Source organism: Oncorhynchus keta, chromosome 11 (genome assembly GCF_023373465.1).
Source record: "Oncorhynchus keta strain PuntledgeMale-10-30-2019 chromosome 11, Oket_V2, whole genome shotgun sequence".
Lineage (NCBI taxonomy): Eukaryota > Metazoa > Chordata > Actinopteri > Salmoniformes > Salmonidae > Oncorhynchus > Oncorhynchus keta.
Window position 1 is genome coordinate 26,727,439 of NC_068431.1, and position 21,252 is coordinate 26,748,690.

Genomic DNA, 21,252 nt, shown 5'->3' on the forward strand with positions numbered 1-21,252 from the left:
CATTAAGTTTGCTGACGACACAATAGTGGTTGGCCTGATCACCGACAACGATGAGACGGCCTATCGGGAGGAGGTGTGGTGCTAGGACAACAACCTTTCCCCTCAATGTGAGCAAGACAAAGGAGCTGATCGTGGAATACAGGAAAAGGCGGGCCGAACAGGCCCCGATTAACATTGACGGGGCTGTAGTGGAGCGGGTCGAGAGATTCAAGTTCCTTGGTGTCCACATCACCAACGAACTATCATGGTCCAACATACCAAGACAGTCGTGAAGAGGGAACAACAAAACCTTTTCCCCATCAGGAGAGATTTGGCAGGGGCCCCCAGATCCTCAAAAGGTTCAACAGCTGCACCATCGAAAGCATCCTGACCGGTTGCATCACCGCCTGGTATGGCAACTGCTCGGCATCTGACCGTATAGTGCTACAGAGGGTAGTGCGAACAGCCCAGTACATCACTGGGGCCAAGCTTCCTGCCATCCAGGACCTATATAATAGGCGTTGTCAGAGGAAAGCCCATAAAATTGTCAGAAACTCCAGTCACCCAAGTTATAGACTGGTTTCTCTGCTACCGCACGGCAAGCGGTACCGGAGCGCCATGTCGAGGACCAAAAGTCTCCTCAACAGCTTCTACCCCCAAGCCATTAGACTGCTGAACGATTCATAAAAATCACCACTGGACAATTTACATTGACTCCCTGTTACTCGCTGTTTGTTTGTTACCTATGTATAGTCACTTCGTCCTCACCTACACATACAGATTACTTCAACTAGCCTGTACCCCTGCACTCTGACTCGGTACCGGTGCCCCCTGTATATAGCCTTGTTATTGTTATTCTTATTGTGTAACTTTTTATTATTACTTTTTATTTTAGCCTACCTGGTAAATATTTTCTTCTCCTTGAACTGCACTGTTGGTTAAGGGCTTGTAAGTAAGCATTTCACGGTAAAGTCTACACTTGTTGTATTCGGCGCATGTGGCAAATAAAGTTAGATTTGATTCGATTTGAACTACCATATAAATACATTGATATTCTGGACACATTGTAAAGTTGGACCAAATGCACTTCCACAAGGCGACCAGTGGGGGCATCAGTTCCTATCTTTTTGGGCAACACCCGCAAGAAAAGTTCTGATGCATCAGCCACAGCATGAAGCCACATGGCCTTCGAACCTCAGAATCCACATAGAAATATGTGTATTGTCTAACAGTTCCCAATTTCCTCATACACACCACCTTAGTCTAGTTAATTTGCGTCACAACAGACCCTGGTTGAATTCCAGGCTGTATCACAACTGGCTGTGATTGGGAGTCCCAGAGGGCGGCGCACAATTGTCCCAGCGTCGTCCAGGTTAGGGTTTGGCCGGGTAGGCCGTCATTGTAAATAAGAATTTGTTTTGAACTGACTTGCCTAGTTAAATAAAGGTTAAATAAAAAAAATATTAAGTTGATAATCTTTCAATGATTATAAAGCTTAGTTTAGCATGTGTAACAGTACAACTTTACGTCCGTCCCCTCGGGAACTACTACTTCAAGGTCTCCGAGCAAGTGACGTAACCGATTGAAACGCTACTTAGCGCACACCGCTAACTAAGCTAGCCGTTTCACATCCGTTAATCTCACCCCCCTTTTGACCTTCCTCCTTTTTTCCGCAGCAACCAGTAATCCGGGTCAACAGCATCAATGTAACAGTATAATTTTAAACCGTCCCCTCGCCCATACCCGGGCGCGAACCAGGGACCTTCTGCACACAACGACAACAGTCACCCTCGAAGCATCGTTACCCATCGCTCCACAAAAGCCACGGCCCTTGCAGAGCAAGGGGAACTACTACTTCAAGGTCTCAGAGCAAGTGACGTAACCGATTGAAACGCTATTTAGCGCACACCGCTAACTAAGCTAGCCGTTTCACATCCGTTACACATGGACGTGGTAATATGGCAGGAGTTTAGCATCAGTTAATGCAGGTTTTTAATCAGCTTTGTTCTTCCCATTTGGAATTTACTTAATAAAGTAGTACAAATGAGTGACAGATGTGCATTAACTGGACAGGTGCTCCATGAATAAGCATTTAAGTTCAGCTATTTCAGGATTGTCTCTTGCAAATGGGAATTTAATTACAGCTGGTAGATAGAATCTCAGTTTGTCTTACTGCAAGATGCCTATCTGATTGTGGATTTTATATGTTTTGGACAGTGTACTGTGGTCTACATGTTCATGCATAAGTAGGCCTTTTCACCTTTTTCAATCAGATATTAACCATAGGAGCAAGTTCCATTGATCAAATGGATATCACTTGTGTGAATATGGAATATGAGAATATCTGCTCATGACAGATAGCCGTTGAAGGCATGAAATAGTGTTAAATATATATGGTGTAAAATGCTAAGTAGACTATTAATCAAATGTCCATAGAAATGCAACTCTCGGTTTTCTATGGACAACCTCATGTGGCACCTGCTAATGAATTGTCTGCTCTAGTCGTCCTGAAACATAACATTAAATGTGGTTTGCACTTGGCATAAAGGGAGTGCCACTTCAGGGATTTCTGTGTAGTCCCTTACTGCTAACAGGAATAGGAAACTATAAAAATATGTAGTTTAGTTAGAGGGGACTTTGGTGACGCAGTGCAGAGGATGCCCTATTTTCCCGGGAAGCATTTTAGGCTATTAATTAGGTCGCCGAGTGTCGTTGTCATGACCAGATGGTGACTGAGCTTCCTAAAAAAATACGGATTCATGCATTTATGGTCTAAGTAGGTACCACAGTGTGGTTAAATTAGGTGCTAAATACAAAACGTGGGAACCAATAAGGAAAGCTGCACAAGGAATACATCCATTAATTTTCATAATGAGAAAGGTGAACTGGTAATTTGGCGAGTCACATGGTGATAAACAGTAGGAGGAGACAACGCACAATTGCGCAAAACTGCACAACTCCTCTGCAGGTGCGGATGTAGACTTACATATTTTCATGGTTGAAAATAACCAGGCAAAATATTTTTGTTTGAAGATCTTCTCAAAATGCACTTCTGTTTTGTAAGGCTCAATAGTGGCTTCGTGAGATTCCTAATCCGAAATATTCACAAACTCCATGACAAGATTTTCCTAACACACCATCATCCGTCTCTGTGCAGCCGCAGTGGAGAACGACTAACTGAGCGCACTAGTTTGTGCCTGCATCCCATTTCCCCCCTCGAGCGTGTGAGCGCAAACGCTTTGCCCTGGCGGATTAATTCGTGTTGTGTGTGCTGCGGCTGCTGCTTGTCACTCATTCTTCGTTCTACTCGCGTGCGTTTCAGGGTAGCGGCAAGGACCAATTATAATATTGCTATCAGAATACAATAGTTGGAAAACAAATATTTCTTCAGAACACAGAACTCGTCCAGCCAAGTCTGTCTATCTATTCTTCAAGGAGAATAACTTTGTGATATTGCAATGATTCAAACAATGGATCTCATCTGGGCATTGCTCTTCTTTGGCTATGCAGGTAAGATGATGTTTTTATAAATAATTAAAATGTTTTATTGGAGATGGCCACCTTAATTAATTGAATAATGAAAGTTTTCTATAAATTCTGAAAGTTCAGTGTTTTGTTCACTTTATAGCAGCATCCGTATCTCATCCGTGCTTACCGCGTCTCATATGTGTTTCAATGGACAGTTAGTTATATCATATTGGAGCTGTTGCCTCGGATATAGGAAGGACACAGAGGCTATGGAAACATGAGAGAAACGGGATATTAGGATATGTTCTCTCAACAATGGCTGTGGAAACATGAAGGGAAATTAACTATATGTTGTGCCTTATTTCATCGCGGTATAGACTAGATCCCGAATAGTCTAATGTCCGTAGGCTACTGCCTGTAGGCTACTGGTAACTATCTGCGTAATACGAGAATATCACTTGTCCTTTAATTGAGCTGTATTCCTCGTGATTTGGGCTCTCTGGACAAGACATGGTTTGATAGGAGTAGTTTGACAACCTGTTTTTCCTAACCCTGAGCGTTGTTGTTGCTGAGGAGTGGGTTAAGCTCCAAGGGGAAGATGGGTGCATTTGGTCTTGGGGAAACAAGCATTTCATTGGTTCACCTTTGTGTCAGCAAAATCCCCCAAGAGATTTTAGATTGTGTGTTAGATTTGATGCTTGTCACATTACATTTCTGAGAAACCTATAACCATTTACAGTAGTCTAATAAAATGAGTTGGGTAGCATTTTATGCATTAAAAATAGATGTTGAGGTCTGGCACATATTGTGCTCAAACGTTGGTTGCTAATGGGGATGCTTTGTTTCGGTCCTCAACCCTATGCACATGCAACATAGAAATTAAAACGCGCTAGCTACGGCATTTCTTAGTGGATTATAGTATTCTAGGTTAAACGTGAAAGCCTAATGTCTTATTTTGTTTTTAATGACATGTGTTTAAAGGAGTTTTTTTTAATAAATTCATGCGTACATGTGAGGTGATTGAACATTTCCCGAGGCTGATTGTCAGTTACAGAGTTCCAGCCTTCAATATGATAGGCTACATTGTATTTGATTAAATGGAGCTCCGTGCTGACAGACCGTGCATGCTTGTAACACGAACCACATAGTAGCATAGTTAGCTACCTCAATACATTTTACATTATACATACATTTGATGGACCTAGCAAGCCCTTTCAGTCAGGGTTATAATGACACTTTGTATATGCGTCTGAGATTATTTTCTCCCCCGAATTGGCCTATTGATTTTTTGGAGAGAAAACATAAACCCATGGCTTGTACAGTGTTTTTCTTTCTGTCTATGGAGAATATATGGTACTATTATCAGTAGCAGGGTGTGGGTAAAATCACTGGGGAAGCCCACCCCCCAAAAATAAATGTTGTGTTGTGTTGTGGTATTTGCGTTGTTTGCGCTATAACCTGTTAAATTCCTATGCGTTGTGACTGTAATATATAGGCATAAAGACTGAGACAATAAGAATACAGTATCAGAATAAATTAAATCAATGTTTTATCACAAAACCGGATAGCAACCTCTGTTTGGTGAAGTCTACAAAGCATATGGCATGTACAGTAACATGCTGACCAAACCACAAGCTTGTGTGTCTGCTGCCCTAGTTTATTTTGTTTACCCACATCAGAAGCGATCAGGACACACAGGTTGAAATGTCAAAACAAACTCTGAACCAATTATATTAATTTGGGGACAGGTCAAAAAGCCTTAATCATTTATGGCAATTTAGTTGCAATTTAGTTGCAACTTGCTGTTGCTAGCTCATTTGTCCTGGTATATATTTGGGTTGTTATTTTACCTGAAATGCACAAGGTCTTCTACTTGGACAATTAATCCACAGATAAACCAAATTTGTTTCTCCTCATCTCTCCTCCTTCCTTCAGGCTTCTTTTTCTTATTTGGCCTTTATATGGCAGTTGGCAACCAACTTTACAGCATTACTACAACTGACCGGAGTGTGGAACTAAGTTCTTTCAATTACTCACGTGGGTATATGCTCCTAAAAACCAATGAGGAGATGGGAGAGGCTGGACTTGCAGCAAGTTGAGAGTCACAAATAGAACCAATTTCTATTTTAGCGCCTGGCCACGCAGACGCTCACGAGCAATGTGGGTGCAATGATTGAATAACATGTATGTGTACATTTGTTTTGGAATGCTTGCGCACGTGACGCGTGCGGTGTGGTCAGCTTTAGAGGTCGACTGATTATGATTTTTCAACGCTGATACCGATTATTGGAGGACCCCAAAAGCTGATACCGATTAATATATATATATTTGTAATAATGACAATTACAACAATACTGAATGAACACTTTCATTTTAACTTAATATAATACATAAAAAAATCTATTTAATCTCAAATAAATAATGAAACTTGTTCAATTTGGTTGAAATAATGCAAAAACACAGTGTTGGAGAAGAAAGTAAAAGTGCAATATGTGCCATGTAAAAAAGCAAACATTTCTGATCCTTGCTCAGAACATGAGAACATATGAAAGCTGGTGGTTCACCGCTACCACCGCTCAGTCAGACTGCTCTATCAAATATCAAATCATATACTTTATCATAATATAATAAACACACAGAAATACAAGCCTTAGGTTGTTAATACGGTCAAATCCGGAAACTATCATTTTGAAAACAAAACGTTTATTCTTTCCGTGAAATACAGAGCAGTTCTGTATTTTATCTAATACCAAACGGGTGGCATCCATAAGTCTAAATATTGCTGTTACATTGCACAACCTTCAATGTTATGTTATAATTATGTAAAATTCTGGCAAATTAATGACGGTCTTTGTAAGGAAGAAATGGTCTTCACACAGTTCGCAACGATCCTGGTGGCCCAAACTGCTGCATATACCCTGACTCTGCTTGCACTGAATGCAAGAGAAGTGACAATTTCCCTAGTTAATATTGACTGCTAACATGAATTTATTTTAACTAAATATGCAGGTTTAATGGGGTGGCGGGATCACAGGGTGGCCTAGTGGTTAGAGCGTTGGACTAGTAACCGGAAGGTTGCAAGTTCAAACCCCTGAGCTGACAAGGCACAAATCTGTCGTTCTGCCCCTGAACAGGCAGTTAACCCACTGTTCCTAGGCCGTCATTGAAAATAAGAATTTGTTCTTAACTGACTTGCCTAGTTAAATAAAGGTTAAAATATACTTGTGTATTTTAATTTATCCGTTATTTTACCAGTTAAGTTGACTGAGAACACGTTCTCATTTACAGCAACGACCTGGGGAATAGTTACAGCGGAGAGGAGGGGGATGAATGAGCCCATTGTAAACTAGGGATTATTACACAATACTATTTATTATTAGTATTGATTTTAAGAAAGGCATTGATGTTTATGGTTAGGTACATTGGTGTAACGACAGTGCTTTTTTCATGAATGCGCTTGTTAAGTCATCACCCCTTTGGCGAAGTAGGCTGTGATTCGATTATAAATTAACAGTTTTTCTGTCAATGATGTTTGGTCTGAGGGTGTTGATTGGAGTGATAGATAGTTATTCACAATTGTTAAATGATCTAAGTCCCACTCCATTGCAAGGGAGTTGCGTGGCGCAGCGGTCAAAGGCACTGCATCTCAGTGCAAGAGGCATAACTACAGTCCCTGGTTCAAATCCAGGCTGTATTACATCTTGCTGTGATTTGGAGTCCCATAGGGCGGTGCACAATTTACCCAGCATTGTCTGGTTTTGGCCGGGGTATGCCATTGTTATAAATAAGAATTTGTTCTTAACTGACTAGCCTAGGTAAATAAAGGTTAAATACAATTTTAAAAAGGATGACATTATTTGATTAGCCTGTGAGGTGTTAGTCCTAAGCAAGAAACAACAGTAATATGCTGTTAGAAAGCAGGAACAATGTAATTAAAAGTATTCAGTTCCAGTTCGCTGATAATTACATTCCGATGCCAGTGACTACTGGAAAGGAACAATGGCCAACATCCAAAGGAAAGGAACAATGGCCAACATCCAAGAAAATGCCGCTAGATTATTTGCTGGATGAAATTATATACTGTATATTGTTTGAGAAAGAAACGAATTGAACATGAAATGTGGCTTATATTTTACGACTGGCTCGACTAAAAGGCAGCAAGACAAAGGCTTTGGCTGGTTGGGGGAGTATTAACACTAACTAGTTCTGTGGAATGGAGGTGTATCATCACATCTGTTGCCATCAGTCTGAAGTCAGAGAGCACATAGGGGATCCAACTAGACAGACAGGGAGCTGTTGCTGGTTACATTTCATTCCCAGACTCAGTCAAGTGAGAAGCCATTCTTCCCTTCTCTTTTTCTTACATCACATTTGTCTCTCGGAAGCTGTTTTAATGAGGTTTTGTAGTTGGCTCCTGTCACGTTTGGAATATTGCATTGGGGCTGTGTGATTTGTGACAGACGGTAGTGGTGAAAAAACTGTGCCTGTGCTGTTGTCTGGTGTTGTTGTCTGGTGTTGACATGTTATATTATTATGACCCTTAAGTGCACGTGACTGCCAGCCAAACGATGGCTCCCGCCACACATTCCCATCACATTGGTGGCATTCTCTCAGAAGCCCCTGGCTCTGGTGCTTTTTGGTAGGTTCAGGTCCGCATCAATGTCAAATAAATAAGTTCAGGAGAGAACACACTTCAGGGAGTTCTTTAAAATTAAGCAAATAAAAAATGGAGAGTTGCAAAGACTTTGCAAAAAGCGTGTTGTTTTTGTGTTCGGAGTAGAGTTTACCTTAAGAAGAGGGTGAAGTTTAAGATCAGTCAACAGTTGGAGAGAAAATAAACATTTCCAAGATGGTTAACATCTGGGATTTCAACTCATGTGGCAAGTTCAAAGCAACTATGAAACTATGATTCCCTTTTTTGAGAGGGGGAAACTAAAAAGCAGCTTAACAAGGGAAAATTATAAGGCTTTCGGTCTGTTGCTTGGAATGAGATATGAATAAAACATCCAGCTTCAAACCCTGCCCCGTTTCTGTTGGGTGAGAGGCATAGCGTTTAAAGGGATATACACAAAGTTTTAGACTACTCTGTAATGTACATAATAATAATAATGTACAGCATTGTGTGTACCCAAAGTGGAGGTAAATTGTACTTTAAATTTGGCATAACATTGATAGTCTTCAACGTAGCTCTACTCTTGTTTGTAATGATTGGCTACGTCTGTGTGTATGACGTACAGGTCATTCATCCTGTATGTAATACAAATCTGCTCTTTTTTGTGGAGTTAACCACAACCTCTTTTAAAGTTTATCATTCCTTCTGTCAGTTCACCTGCAGTCCTCCTGACTTCAATTGGAAAGGCTATTTGTATTTTGTCTGCATGATACGTCGATAATGAAGGGGATTTGCTTTTTCACTGATTGGTTCTCCTCTGTCTTTCTCACTCCAACACCCACATGGAAAAGCACACACAGTCTCTGAGCGCCGCCTCCTTCCAAACAACGTGAGGTCTCAACACCCTAGGATAGATTTTTTTTTAAAGATAACCAATCGAAGCTCAGCACATTTCTGTTCGAATCTGCATTTACAATGGCCTCCTTTGCAGACCAGTGTGTCACAGCTCTCCCTCGCTGTGAGTCGAGTTAGATTCTCGCAGCAGATTCTGCGGTCAATGCTTATTTTGTTCACTAAGATGTTGGAGAACCCCTGTGTGTCTAGGATTGTTCAAAAGACTGTGTGAATGTGGAGTTGGGCGGCAATTCAATTTAGTGAGCCAAAGTGTGATTTTCTGTGGTTCATTGATAAGCCTCTGGAAGAATTGATTTCATCCCAATGATGACTGTTCTTCATGGAACATAAACTTAAGAGATCCCCTTTGAACCAATCCAGTCAAAAGTATATTTAATTATTGAGTAAGACCGTAGCAAGTGCAATAATAGACTGAAAGCGGACTGGAACTACCAATTGGATACCACGAAAAAGGGGTAACAACAAAAAAACGGTCAATTTATTAATCAGAACCTCGTGTCATATCACCCTTCTGAACAGTTTTAACCTCTTTGCATCTGCAAAAACCAGATCCTTACTTATGATTCAGTACTACACAAATGAGTTGAATTATTTATTTACTAGCTAATTAAATGGTAATACAGGATAAATATACACACTTAATACTTTAAAAACACAACATGACACAACATGGCTGCTTGTTACAAAAGAGATGGAGAGGGGGGCAGAGAGGGACAGAGACATACTATTTTGGTACATTTAGAAACTTCTCTCACTTACAGTAATCATATACTTTGCACACGAACTGCCGCCCTGTTTGAGTAAGAAATCATAAATGTATTTACGTGACATGTCTTGGTTTGCCGGATCTCTCTCGGGGGACCGGGCCACCTTGTAATGGGAGTTGGTCCTTTTTGCGGCACGCTTGTAAGGCTCTGATTGTCAAAAATGATTTCGACAAGTTTCATACTGTTGTCCTTTTGTAGTTGTCCAATGACTTGTTGTGTAGTCCTGAACAGAACTACAAAGTTTATTTTCCTTCCATTCACTCCTGAAGATGCTTCTCTGAAGATAGGCTAGCCAGCCGGGTCGATGGTTCTCAGTGGGATAATGCGAGTAACGTAATGCGATGGTTTGAGCAGAGTAGTAGGATGGTCCTACTTAAATTCTCTTTCGAAGATACTAAACTTAGGACTGCTAATCAGCCTTACCAGTGATTGTCCAGGAGGTGAGAATAATGTCTCTACCTCGTGTTGAGATTCAGAGTTCAAACCACTTTTAGCGTGTAGCTGCAGCGTCACGCTTTTCTGGTCTGATATACTAATTTAACCCATATTAACCCATAATTTGATACAGTTTGTTCAAAAGTTTGGTTCCGTCATGCTGACATGCTCTCTGACCTCACTCATTGGCGTGACTTGTCACTGTGCAAAGTGTATGTAAAACAATGATCTCTTATGGCTCCTAAAATCATATCCCTCTCTGAACAAAAACACTTTCATCATTTTTCATGCATAACACATCGGATGGAAACTTCATACATGTAGTGGGTATACTTTCCAAGTTACAGTATTTCCTTTATAACATTTTTAATGACATCACAAAATAATAAACAAAATTACATTAGTGTTCTATAGATCACCTCTGACCATTCCCCACGTTCTGTGTTAAAATTATTGTTCCTGTATTCACTTTTGAACGTGTTAAGAGTTTTGGCGTGAAAAGTCTCTTGAAACAAAGCCACATTAGAGACCTGAATCGTCTCTCCTTGATTTACAACAGGGTTGTTAACCCCCACCAGTTCCCTCCTCCGAGGGGGTCTGGTTCAAGTTATTCTTTGCAAACCTGATCTGACCTATTTGTGTCCTCACAGGACAGTCATGACAATGCCATGGTTTTACTGTCTCATATTAAGATCAGTGAGTTAATGTGGAACAATTGTCAAAAACTGGGATGTTATTGTCGAAACCAAATGGTTTCATATCTCACTTATTGAATGAACCCATTGTAGTTGAAAGACCAAAGGGATGAAAAATCCAAAATGACTCCACTGGCAGCTTACGTTGTATTTTTTATTATTGCTGACTGTTTGATAAGGATGGGCCGTCTTTGCATATTAATCAATCCATGAATAGGGACCCAGACTGATTTTCATTGTGTAAGCTCTGAAGACATTCTATAGAGTATTGGAGGGAGAAGAGAAAGGGGTTTTGGTTTGCTGAAAAGCAACCTTCCTCTCCCCTCGCCCACCCTAGTCTCTGAATGGATTTTTTTCTTCATTGAAGTGGAAAGGCCTTCGAAAGTTGAGAGGCAACCCTGTATGGCACCCCTCACGCACACACACGCACACACACACACACGACTACTAAAACATGCTAACCACATCCCCTAGACATATACACACACACCCATGGTCTTGTTTTACTAACGTTGTGAGGACACAATTGATTCCCATTCAACATTTTATTTTCCCTAACCACTAAACTCATCCCACAGCGTTGCATCGATTATATGCAACGCAGGACACGCTAGATAAACTAGTAATATCATCAACCATGGGGGAGGGACAGATATAAAGGACTGGGGCATGTGTTGTATTGTCCCCCAAGCCCAGGGATTGACTCATCACTCTGATGTAATGTAAGCTGATACCGATTAATATATATATATTTGTAATAATGACAATTACAACAATACTGAATGAACACTTTCATTTTAACTTAATATAATACATCAATAAAAATCTATTTAGCCTCAAATAGATAATGAAACATGTTCAATTTGGTTTAAATAATGCAAAAACAAAGTCTTAGAGAAGTAAAAGTGCAATATGTGCCATGTAAAAAAGCTAACGTTTGAGTTCCTTGCTCAGAACATGAGAACATATGAAAGTTGGTGGTTCCTTTTAACATGAAACTTCAATATTCCAAGGTAAGAGGTTTTAGGTTGTAGTTAATATAGTATTTATAGGACTATTTCTCTCTACACCATTTGTATTTCATATGCCTTTGACTATTGGATGTTCTTATAGGCACTTTAGTATTGCCAGTGTAACAGTATAGCTTCCGTCCCTCTCCTCGCCCCGTAACTGAGTATGATTGATTGATTGTTTTTTATAAGATAAGTTTAATGCTAGCTAGCAACTTACCTTGGCTTACTGAATTTGAGTAATAGGCAGTCTCCTTGTGGAGTGCAACGAGAGGTAGGTGGTTATAGCGTTGGACTAGTAGGGTTGCAATTTTGGTTCCCCCGAGCTGACAAGGTGAAAATCTGTCGTTCTGCCCCAGAACAAGGCAGTTAACCCACCGTTCCTAGGCCGTCATTGAAAATAAGAATGTGTTCTTAACCTCTCTAGGGTGCGTGGGACGCTAGCGTCCCATCAGGCCAACATCCAGTGAGATTGCAGAGTACCAAATTCAATTACAGGAATGCTCATTATAAAAATTCAGAAAACAAAACATATTTTACATAGATTTAAAGATTAACTTCTTGTTAAACCAACCACAGTGTCAAATTTATAAAATGCTTTTCGGCGAAAGCATACCTAGCCCAGAACATACCTAGCCCAGAACATAGCCCAGTTGACAAATTATTACAAACAGTAACCAGCCAAGCAGAAGTGTTACAAAACTCAGAAATAGAGATAAAATGAATCCCTTGCCTTTGATGATCTTCATATGGTGGCAATCAGAAGACATTCATTTACTCAATAAATGTTCCTTTTGTGCGATGAAGTCTCTTCATATCCAAAAACCTCAGTTTGTTAGCTGACCCACAGGCTCAAAAACAGTCAAAACAATCAGACAAAAAAAATCAAAATTGTATCCGTAAAGTTCATAGAAACATGAACTTTTAACATTTATATTCAATCCTCAGGTTCTTTTTAGCCTAAATGATCTATAATATTTCAACCGGACAATAACGTTGTCAATATAAAAGGTAAACAAGAAATGCACATGCGGCTGAAAAAGCTCTGCGACACGGTAGGGTCCACTTGTTCAGACTGGTCTTACTCCCCCTCATTGATAAGAATACAAGCCTGAAACGATTTCTAAAGACTGTTGATATCTGGTGGAAGGCATAGGAACTGCAAATTGAGTCCTAAGTCAATGGATACTGTAATGACATTGAATAGCAAACTAGAAAAAACCCAAAAAACTACATACTGAATGGATTTTTTGCCTGCTAAATCAGTTATGTTATACTCACAGACACTATTTTAACAGTTTTGGAAACTTTAGAGTGTTTCCTATCCAAATCTACCAGTTATATGCATATCATATCTTCTGGGCTCAAGTAGCAGGCCGTTTAATTTGGGCATGCTTTTAATCCAAATTTCAGAATGTTGCCCCCTACCCTAGAGAAGTTAACTGACTTGCCCAGTTAAATAAAGGTATATATATATATTTTTTTTTAAGTTAAATTGGCAAAATCGGTGCCCAAAAATACTGATTCCCGATTGTTATGAAAACTTGAAATCGGCCCCAATTAATTGGCCCTAATTAATCGGCCATTCCGATTAATCGGTCGACCTCTAATAAAGATATAGCATAATCGTAGTCAGATTTCCAATCATTACAATTAATTTAATTAATACTCTGTGATCTTCAACAATATAAACATGACTTGGAAATATAGAAATATATAATCTCTGGTTTATGCTCTGGTAAAACAAAGGACTCATTAGCCAACAGTTTATGATTTTGATGTCATGGAGGACTGATTAGGCTCATTACTTTTTAGTTGAAAAATAAATGCTGCTTTAATGGAATGGTAGGCTTTGAGCACTACCGAAAAGTGCTATTTGCATGTGTTAAAGAATGCCATATGCTGCATTTGCTGTAGGTCTATTATTTTTGTTGGTGACATGTTGATGTCTCGTTAATTTGCTGCTGTTTAAGTCTATCAAAAGTATGCGGGTTTCAGCATATATAATTATTTTTGTTGTTAATCAGCACAAAATAGATTGAGCATTAAAATCCCTCCTCATGGTCTTCCTAAATTAAACTTGTTTTTGACTCTATGGAGCACAATACCACCTAGAAGGCTGGGATCTGCACTATCCAGCTGTTGCAAGAGCATATTTTTCACTGGCTGTCCACTGGTTGCAATACACATATACACTGAATATACAAAACATTAGAAATACCTACCCTTTCCATGACATAGACTGACCAGGTGAATCCAGGTGAAAGTTATGATCCCTTATTGATGTCACTTGTTAAATCCACTTCAATCAGTGTAGATGAAGGGGAGGAGACAGGTTAAAGAATAATTTTTAAGTCTTGAGACAGTTCAGACGTGTATGTGTATGTGTGCCATTCAAAGGGTGAATGGGCAAGACAAAATAAGTGCCTTTGAACAGCGTATGGTAGTAAGTGCTAGGCGCACCGGTTTGTGTCAAGAACAACAATACATCTGCCACGCTGTCCCTTAACACTGGGGCACCTGCGTGCTTAGTCCCCTCCTGTACTCCCTGATCACCCATGACTGCGTGGCTGCGCACGACTCCAACACCATCATTAAGTTTGCTGATTTCACAACGGTAGTAGGCCTGATCACTGACGACAATGAGACGGCCTATAGCAGCCGATCCCTAACTGGAGATAGAAACCCCACGTGGGATCGTCTGATATGAAAATGAGGTCACGGGAGTTTCTAAAATCCTGAAGAAAAATAAAATATATAGATTATAATATCGTCTTTGTATCTCAATCAGAGTAATTTGGTTAACCTTAAAAATCTAAATGAAAATTATGAAAATCTAAAAGATACACCATGAAACCACTATTGCAGAGACTTTGATATTACCGTCTGCAATTGATATGGTGAAATAATGTTTGGGGAGGAAGAGGCACAAAAACTCACATGAATACCTTTGTCACATAACACTGTTAAACAAAAAATGTATGCTATTGCTAGCAATCAAGAGGAAACTGACTGAATGACTCAAACTCCTCTGCTGATGCTCTCCAAATGGACGTTAGCTGTGAGGGCCAAGATGCCCATGCATTGACTTTTGTTTGCTATACATGTCATGACAACATATTTTTCTGTCTCACGATTCCCAAGTATGAAACGGCACAGGGGATGTTCAGTATGCTGCGTGACTATATTGACGAAAAACAGATTCCATGGGATCGAATTGTGGGCTTTTGCACAGATTGGGCTCCATCTATGGTGGGACAGCGGGCACTCTAGTTATGAATGTGTCTCCCTCTGCCGAATGGACACATTGTATGATACACTGAGATCAACTGGCAGCAAAAGAGCTGAACACAGTACTCGGCGATGTACTGCAGCAGGTAACTTTGATTGTAAACTACATCAAACCATATCCACAGCATGCATGCCTGTTTGCAAAACTATGTGGAAATATGGGATCAGAGCATGACAATGTTCTATTTCATACCGAGGCTTGGTGGTTATCAAGGGGGAGTGTTGGAAAGATTTGTCGCATTGAGAAAGGAGCTGTTGTCATTCACAATGGATGTACAATTTAAAAAAAGAAACAGCCTTGGTTGACATTCTGTGTAACATAAAGAAAATGTGTCCAAGCCTACGTAGCAGACATATTTGGGAAACTGAATAAACTGAATGCAAGCATGCAGGGGAAAACAAAAACATTCTACAGATGAGTGACCAAATAAGTGGATTCAGAGGAAAGAATTCTTATTGGAGAGAGTGTCTTTCAAAAGTGAACCATGCCCCCTTCCCTTGGCTGTGCATGTTTCTAACAGAAAACAACATCAGTAAGTGTACCACATGAGTGACGACTGCTTACCTCCAGCGCTTAGAAGAGCACTTTGGGACCTACTTCCCAATCCGTTTGACTGTGATCCTGGCTCAGATGACATGCCAGTAAGTGAAATCAAACAGCTGATCGAGCTGTCATGTGACTGATTGCATTCATGGGTCACTATGGAGGAGTTTTGGTTCCTGACTCAAAGGGAATACTCTGCCGTCTCCCTCTGAGCATTATAATGCCATGTTCAAAACACAAAACAACTGGGAACTCGGAATCTTCAACTTCTGACTTTAGTGAGTTCAAGACAACTTGAAATAAAATAATAATAAAAACAAGCTCCGACTTGAAAAAATATGGTCATATCTGTGTGAAGCTGGATTCAGTGCTCTCATCTGCATTAACCTTTTGTGACTAGGGGGCAGTATTTTCATTTTTGGAAAAATAACGTTCCTGTAGTAAAACGGGATATTTTGTCAGGACAAGATGCTAGAATATGCATATAATTGACAGCTTAGGATAGAAAACACTCTAAAGTTTCCAAAACTGTAACAATATTGTCTGTGAGTATAACAGAACTGATATTGCAGGCGAAAGCCTGAGAAAAATCCAAGCCGGAAGTGACTCATCTTTTGAAAGCTCTGCATTCCAATGCGTCCCTATTGAGCAGTGAATGGGCTATCAACCAGATTACTTTTTCTCCGTATTCCCCAAGGTGTCTACAGCATTGTGACGTAGTTTTACGCATTTTTGTTGAAGAATACCCGTAAGCGGCTACATTGCGCGACTGGTCACCTGATGGCTCCAAATACAGAGGTAGCCATTTTTCCAATCGGTCCTACTGAAAAAACTATTGTCCCGGTGGATATATTATCCAATAGATATTTGAAAAACACCTTGAGGATTGATTATAAACAACATTTGCCATGTTTCTGTCGATATTATGGAGCTAATTTTGAATATTTTTCGGCGTTTTCATGACTGCAATTTCCGACCGATTTCTCAGCCAAATTTGAAGAACAAGCTATTTCGCCTACAAAAATAATATTTTTGGAAAAAAGGAACATTGGCTATCTAACTGGGAGTCTCGTGAGTGAAAACATCCGAAGCTCATCAAAGGTAAACGATTTAATTTGATTGCTTTTCTGATTTCCGTGACCAAGTTACCTGCTGCTAGCTGGATAAAATGCTATACTAGGCTATCGATAAACTTACACAAATGCTTGTCTAGCTTTGGCTGTAAAGTATATTTTGAAAATCTGAGATGACAGTGTGATTAACAAAAGGCTAAGCTGTGTCTCAATATATTTCACTTGTAATTTTCATGAATAGGAATATTTTCTAGGAATATTTATGTCCGTTGCGTTATGCTAATTCGTGTCAGTCGATGATTACGCTCCCGCACCCGGGATGGGGCCGACTGGGAAAAATATGGTCATATCTGTGTGAAGCTGGATTCAGTGCTCTCATCTGCATTAAAACCAAATATCGATCCAGGTTGAATGTGACAGCAGAGATGAGGTGCACAATGTCGACCACGCCCTCTGACTTTGAGAAGCTCTGACGCTACATGCATCATGCACACCTTTCTCATTAGTGGTGCTGAGATAAGATACTCACAATTGCAAATTAGTCTGACATAATGTATGTGATGGTGAGTGAAGATAATCAGTGTTTTTTAATTGACTGCCATAGCCTCCAATAAAAAAAGTTAACACTGGCTGTTAATTACATACTTTCGTTCACATGGTTGGGGTTGTGAAAATGTTCAAAAATCGAAATGGAGTCATGGGCCAGAAAGTTTGGGAACCCCTGGCTCATCACATACACTGCTTCTACTGTTTATTATCTATCCTGTTGCCTAGTCACTTTACCCCTACCTATATGTATAAATATACCTAAATTATCTTGTATCCCTGCACATCGACTACGTACTGGTACCCTGTGTAAATTTAGCCAAGTTATCGTTACTCATTGTGTATTTATTCCTTGTGTTAATATTTTATATTTTCCTCTGCATTGATGGGAAGGGGCTTTTATTAGTCACATGCTTCGTAAACAACAGGTGTAGACTAGCAATGAAATGCTTATTTACGGCCCCTTTCCAACAATGCAGAGAGAAAATAAAGAAATAATAGAAAAGTAATAACACATATTAATACATCTGCAATGAGTAATGATAAGTTGGCTATAAACACAGGGTTCCAGTAAGTCAATGTGAAGGGGTGCGAGGTAATTGAGGAAGATACAGTGCCTTCAGAAAGTATTCACACCCCTTGAATTTTTCTACACTTTGTTATGTTACATCCTGACTTCAAAATGGATTGAGATTGTGTGCCACTGATCCACACACAGTACCCCACAACGTCAAAGTGTAATTTTGTTTTTAGAAATTGTTACAAATTAATACAGAATGTAAAGCTGAAATGGCTTGAGTCAATAAATATTCAACACCTTTTGATATGGCAAGCCTAAATAAGTTCAGGAGTAAATCATTTCTTAACAAGTCGCATATTAAGTTGGATGGATTCACTCTGTGTGCAATAATAGTGGGTATGAATACCCCATCTCTGTACCCTACACATACAAGTATCTCTAATGTCAAGTAGTGAATGTCAAGCACAGATTCAACCACAAAGACCATGGAGTTTTCCCAATGCCTTGCAAAGAAGGGCACCTATTGGTGGATAGATAAAACTAAAAAAGGAGACACTGAATATCCCTTTGTGCATGGTGAAATTAATTATACTTTGGATGGTGTATCAATACACCCAGTCACAACAAAGATACAGGCGTCCTAGTTAGAGTTTCATGGCAGTGATAGGAAAGCATTGAGGATGGATCAATAACATTGTAGTTGCTCCACAATACTAACCTAAAAGACAGAATAACAATATTCCAAAACATGATGTTTGCAATAATGCACTAAAGTAATACTGCAAAAAAATGTGGCAAAGCTATTCAAGTTTTGTCCTGAATACAAATCATTATGTTTGGGGCAAATCCAACACAACACATCACTGAGACCCACTCTTCATATTTTCAAACATGATGGTGGCTGCATAATGTTATGGATATACTAGTCATCAGCAAGGACTATGGAGTTTTTTTTTGATAAAAATTTACAGAATAGAGATAAACAGGCAGAATCCTAGAGGAAAACCTGGTTCAGTCTGCTTTCCAACAGACACTGGGAAACCAATTCACCTTTCAGCAGGACAGTAACCTAAAACACAAGGACAAATATACACTGTTGCTCACCAAGACGACATTCAATGTTCCTGAGTGGCTTAGTTACAGTTGTGACTTAAATCGTCTTGAAAATATATGGCAAGACTTGAAAATGACTGACTAGCATTGATTAGCAACCATACTTGTTAAAGCTTGAATAGTTTAAAATAGAATATTGGACAAATGTTGTACAATCTGATGTGCAAAGCTCTTAGACTTACCCCTAAAGACTCACATCTGTAATCACTGCCAAATGTGATTCTAACATGTATTCAGGGGGTTGAATAGATATCTAATCAAGATACAGTTGAAGTCGGAAGTTTACATACACCTTAGCCAAATAGATTTAAACTCAGTTTTTCACAATTCCTGTCATTTAATCCTAGTAAAAATTCCCTGTTTTAGGTCAGTTAGTATCACCACTTTATTTTTAGAATGTGAAATGTCAGTAATAGTAGAGAGAATGATTTATTTCAGCTTTTATTTCTTTCATCACATTCCCAGTGGGTCAGAAGTTTACATACACTCAATTAGTTTTTGGTAGCATTGCCTTTAAATTGTTTAACTTCGGCCAAACATTCCGGGTAGCCTTCCACAAACTTCCCACAATAAGTTGGGTGAATTTTGGCCCATTCCTCCTTACACACTTTTTCAGTTCTACCCACACATTTTCTATATGTTTGAGGTCAGGGCTTTGTGATGGCCACTCCAATATCCTGACTTTGTTTTCCACAACTTTGGAAGTATGCTTGGGGTCATTGTCCATTTGGAAGACCCATTTGCGACCAAGCTTTAACTTCCTGACTGATGTCTTGAGATGTTGCTTCAATATATCCACATAATTTTGCCTCCTCATGATGCCATCTAGTTTGTGAAGTGCACCAGTCCCTCCTGCAGCAAAGCACCCCCACAACATGATGCTACCACACCCGTGCTTCACGGTTGGGATGGTGTTCTTCAGCTTGCAGCCTCCCCCTTTTTCTTCCAAACATAACAATGGTCATTATGGCCAAACAGTTCTATTTTTGTTTCATTAGACCAGAGGACATTTCTCCAAAAAGTACGATCTTTGTCCCCATGTCGATATAGGACTCGTTTTACTGTGGATATAGATACTTTTGTACCTGTTTCCTCCAGCATCTTCACAAGGTCCTTTGCTGTTTTTCTGGGATTGATTTGCACTTTTCACACCAAAGTACGTTCATCTCTAGGAGACAGAACGTGTCTCCTTCCTGAGCGGTATGACAGCTGCGTGGTCCAATGGTGTTTATACTTGCGTACTATTGTTTGTACAGTTGAACGTGGTACTTTCAGGCGTTTGGAAATTACTCCCAAGGATGAACCAGACTTGTGGAGTTCTACAATTTTCTGAGGCCTTGGCTGATTTCTTTTGATTTTCCGGTGATGTCAAGGAAAGAGGCACTGAGTTTGAAGGTAGGCCTTGAAATACATTCACAGGTACACCTCCAATTGATTCAGATGATGTCAATTAGCCTATCAGATGCTTCTAAAGCTATGACATAATTTTCTGGAATTTTCTAAGCTGTTTAAATGCACAGCAAACTTCTGACCCACTGGAATTGTGATACAGTGAATTATAAGTGAAATAATCTGTCTGTAAACAATTGTTGGAAAGATTACTTGTTTCATGCACAAAGTAGATATCCTAACCGACTTGCCAAAATTATAGTTTGTTAACAAGACATTTGTAGAGTGTTGAAAACGAGTTTTAATGACTCCAACCTAAGTGTATGTAAACTTCCGACTTCAACTGTATATTCATGTTTTATTTTTCATGAATCTTAAAAAATAGCATTTAATCACAATTTGTAAAAACAAAATGTGGAGAAAGTCCAGGGGTGTGGATACTTTCTAAAGGCACTGTATTTACATGTAACAAGGAATAAAGTGACGAGGCAGCAGGATAGATTATCAACAGTAGCAGCAGAGTATGTGATGAGTCAAAGAGGGTCAATGCAGATAGGGGACTCCCAATCAAGGTAGCTATTTGGCTTAACTAACTATTTAGCAGTCTTATGGTTTGCGGGTAGAAGCTGTTCAGGGCCCTGTTGGTTCCAGACTAGCTGCATTGGTACTGCTTACAACTATCAACAAGTGTTTATGTTTTCCAATGTTGTTTTTGACCTTTTTTTTAAGACATTCTGCTATCCAGACTGGGTCTGCTTGTTCTTAATAGACAATTATTTTCTGCACATAGGGACTCCCGAGTGGCGCAGCGGTCTAAGGCACTGCATCTCAGTGCTAGAGGTGTCACTACAGACCCTAGTTCAATTCCAGGCTGTAGCACAACCGGATGTGATTG

The 21,252-nt window shown here is 39.7% G+C and overlaps 1 protein-coding gene across 11 annotated transcripts in view; it reads left to right on the forward strand.

The window, feature by feature from the left end:
* Positions 1–3,243: 3,243 nt before the first annotated feature.
* The window catches only part of LOC118389977 (neural cell adhesion molecule 1-like), a 325,437-nt gene continuing 307,428 nt past the window's right edge, over positions 3,244–21,252 (forward strand). For 2 of the 11 annotated variants that reach the window (XM_052529804.1, XM_052529805.1), the window contains exon 1: positions 3,244–3,489. In XM_052529804.1, the coding sequence (XP_052385764.1) occupies positions 3,438–3,489 (52 nt within the window). In that variant the 5' untranslated portion in view covers positions 3,244–3,437. The remainder of the gene's footprint in view (positions 3,490–21,252) is intronic. The other 9 variants (XM_035780051.2, XM_052529806.1, XM_052529807.1 and 6 more) reach the window with 7 other exon arrangements.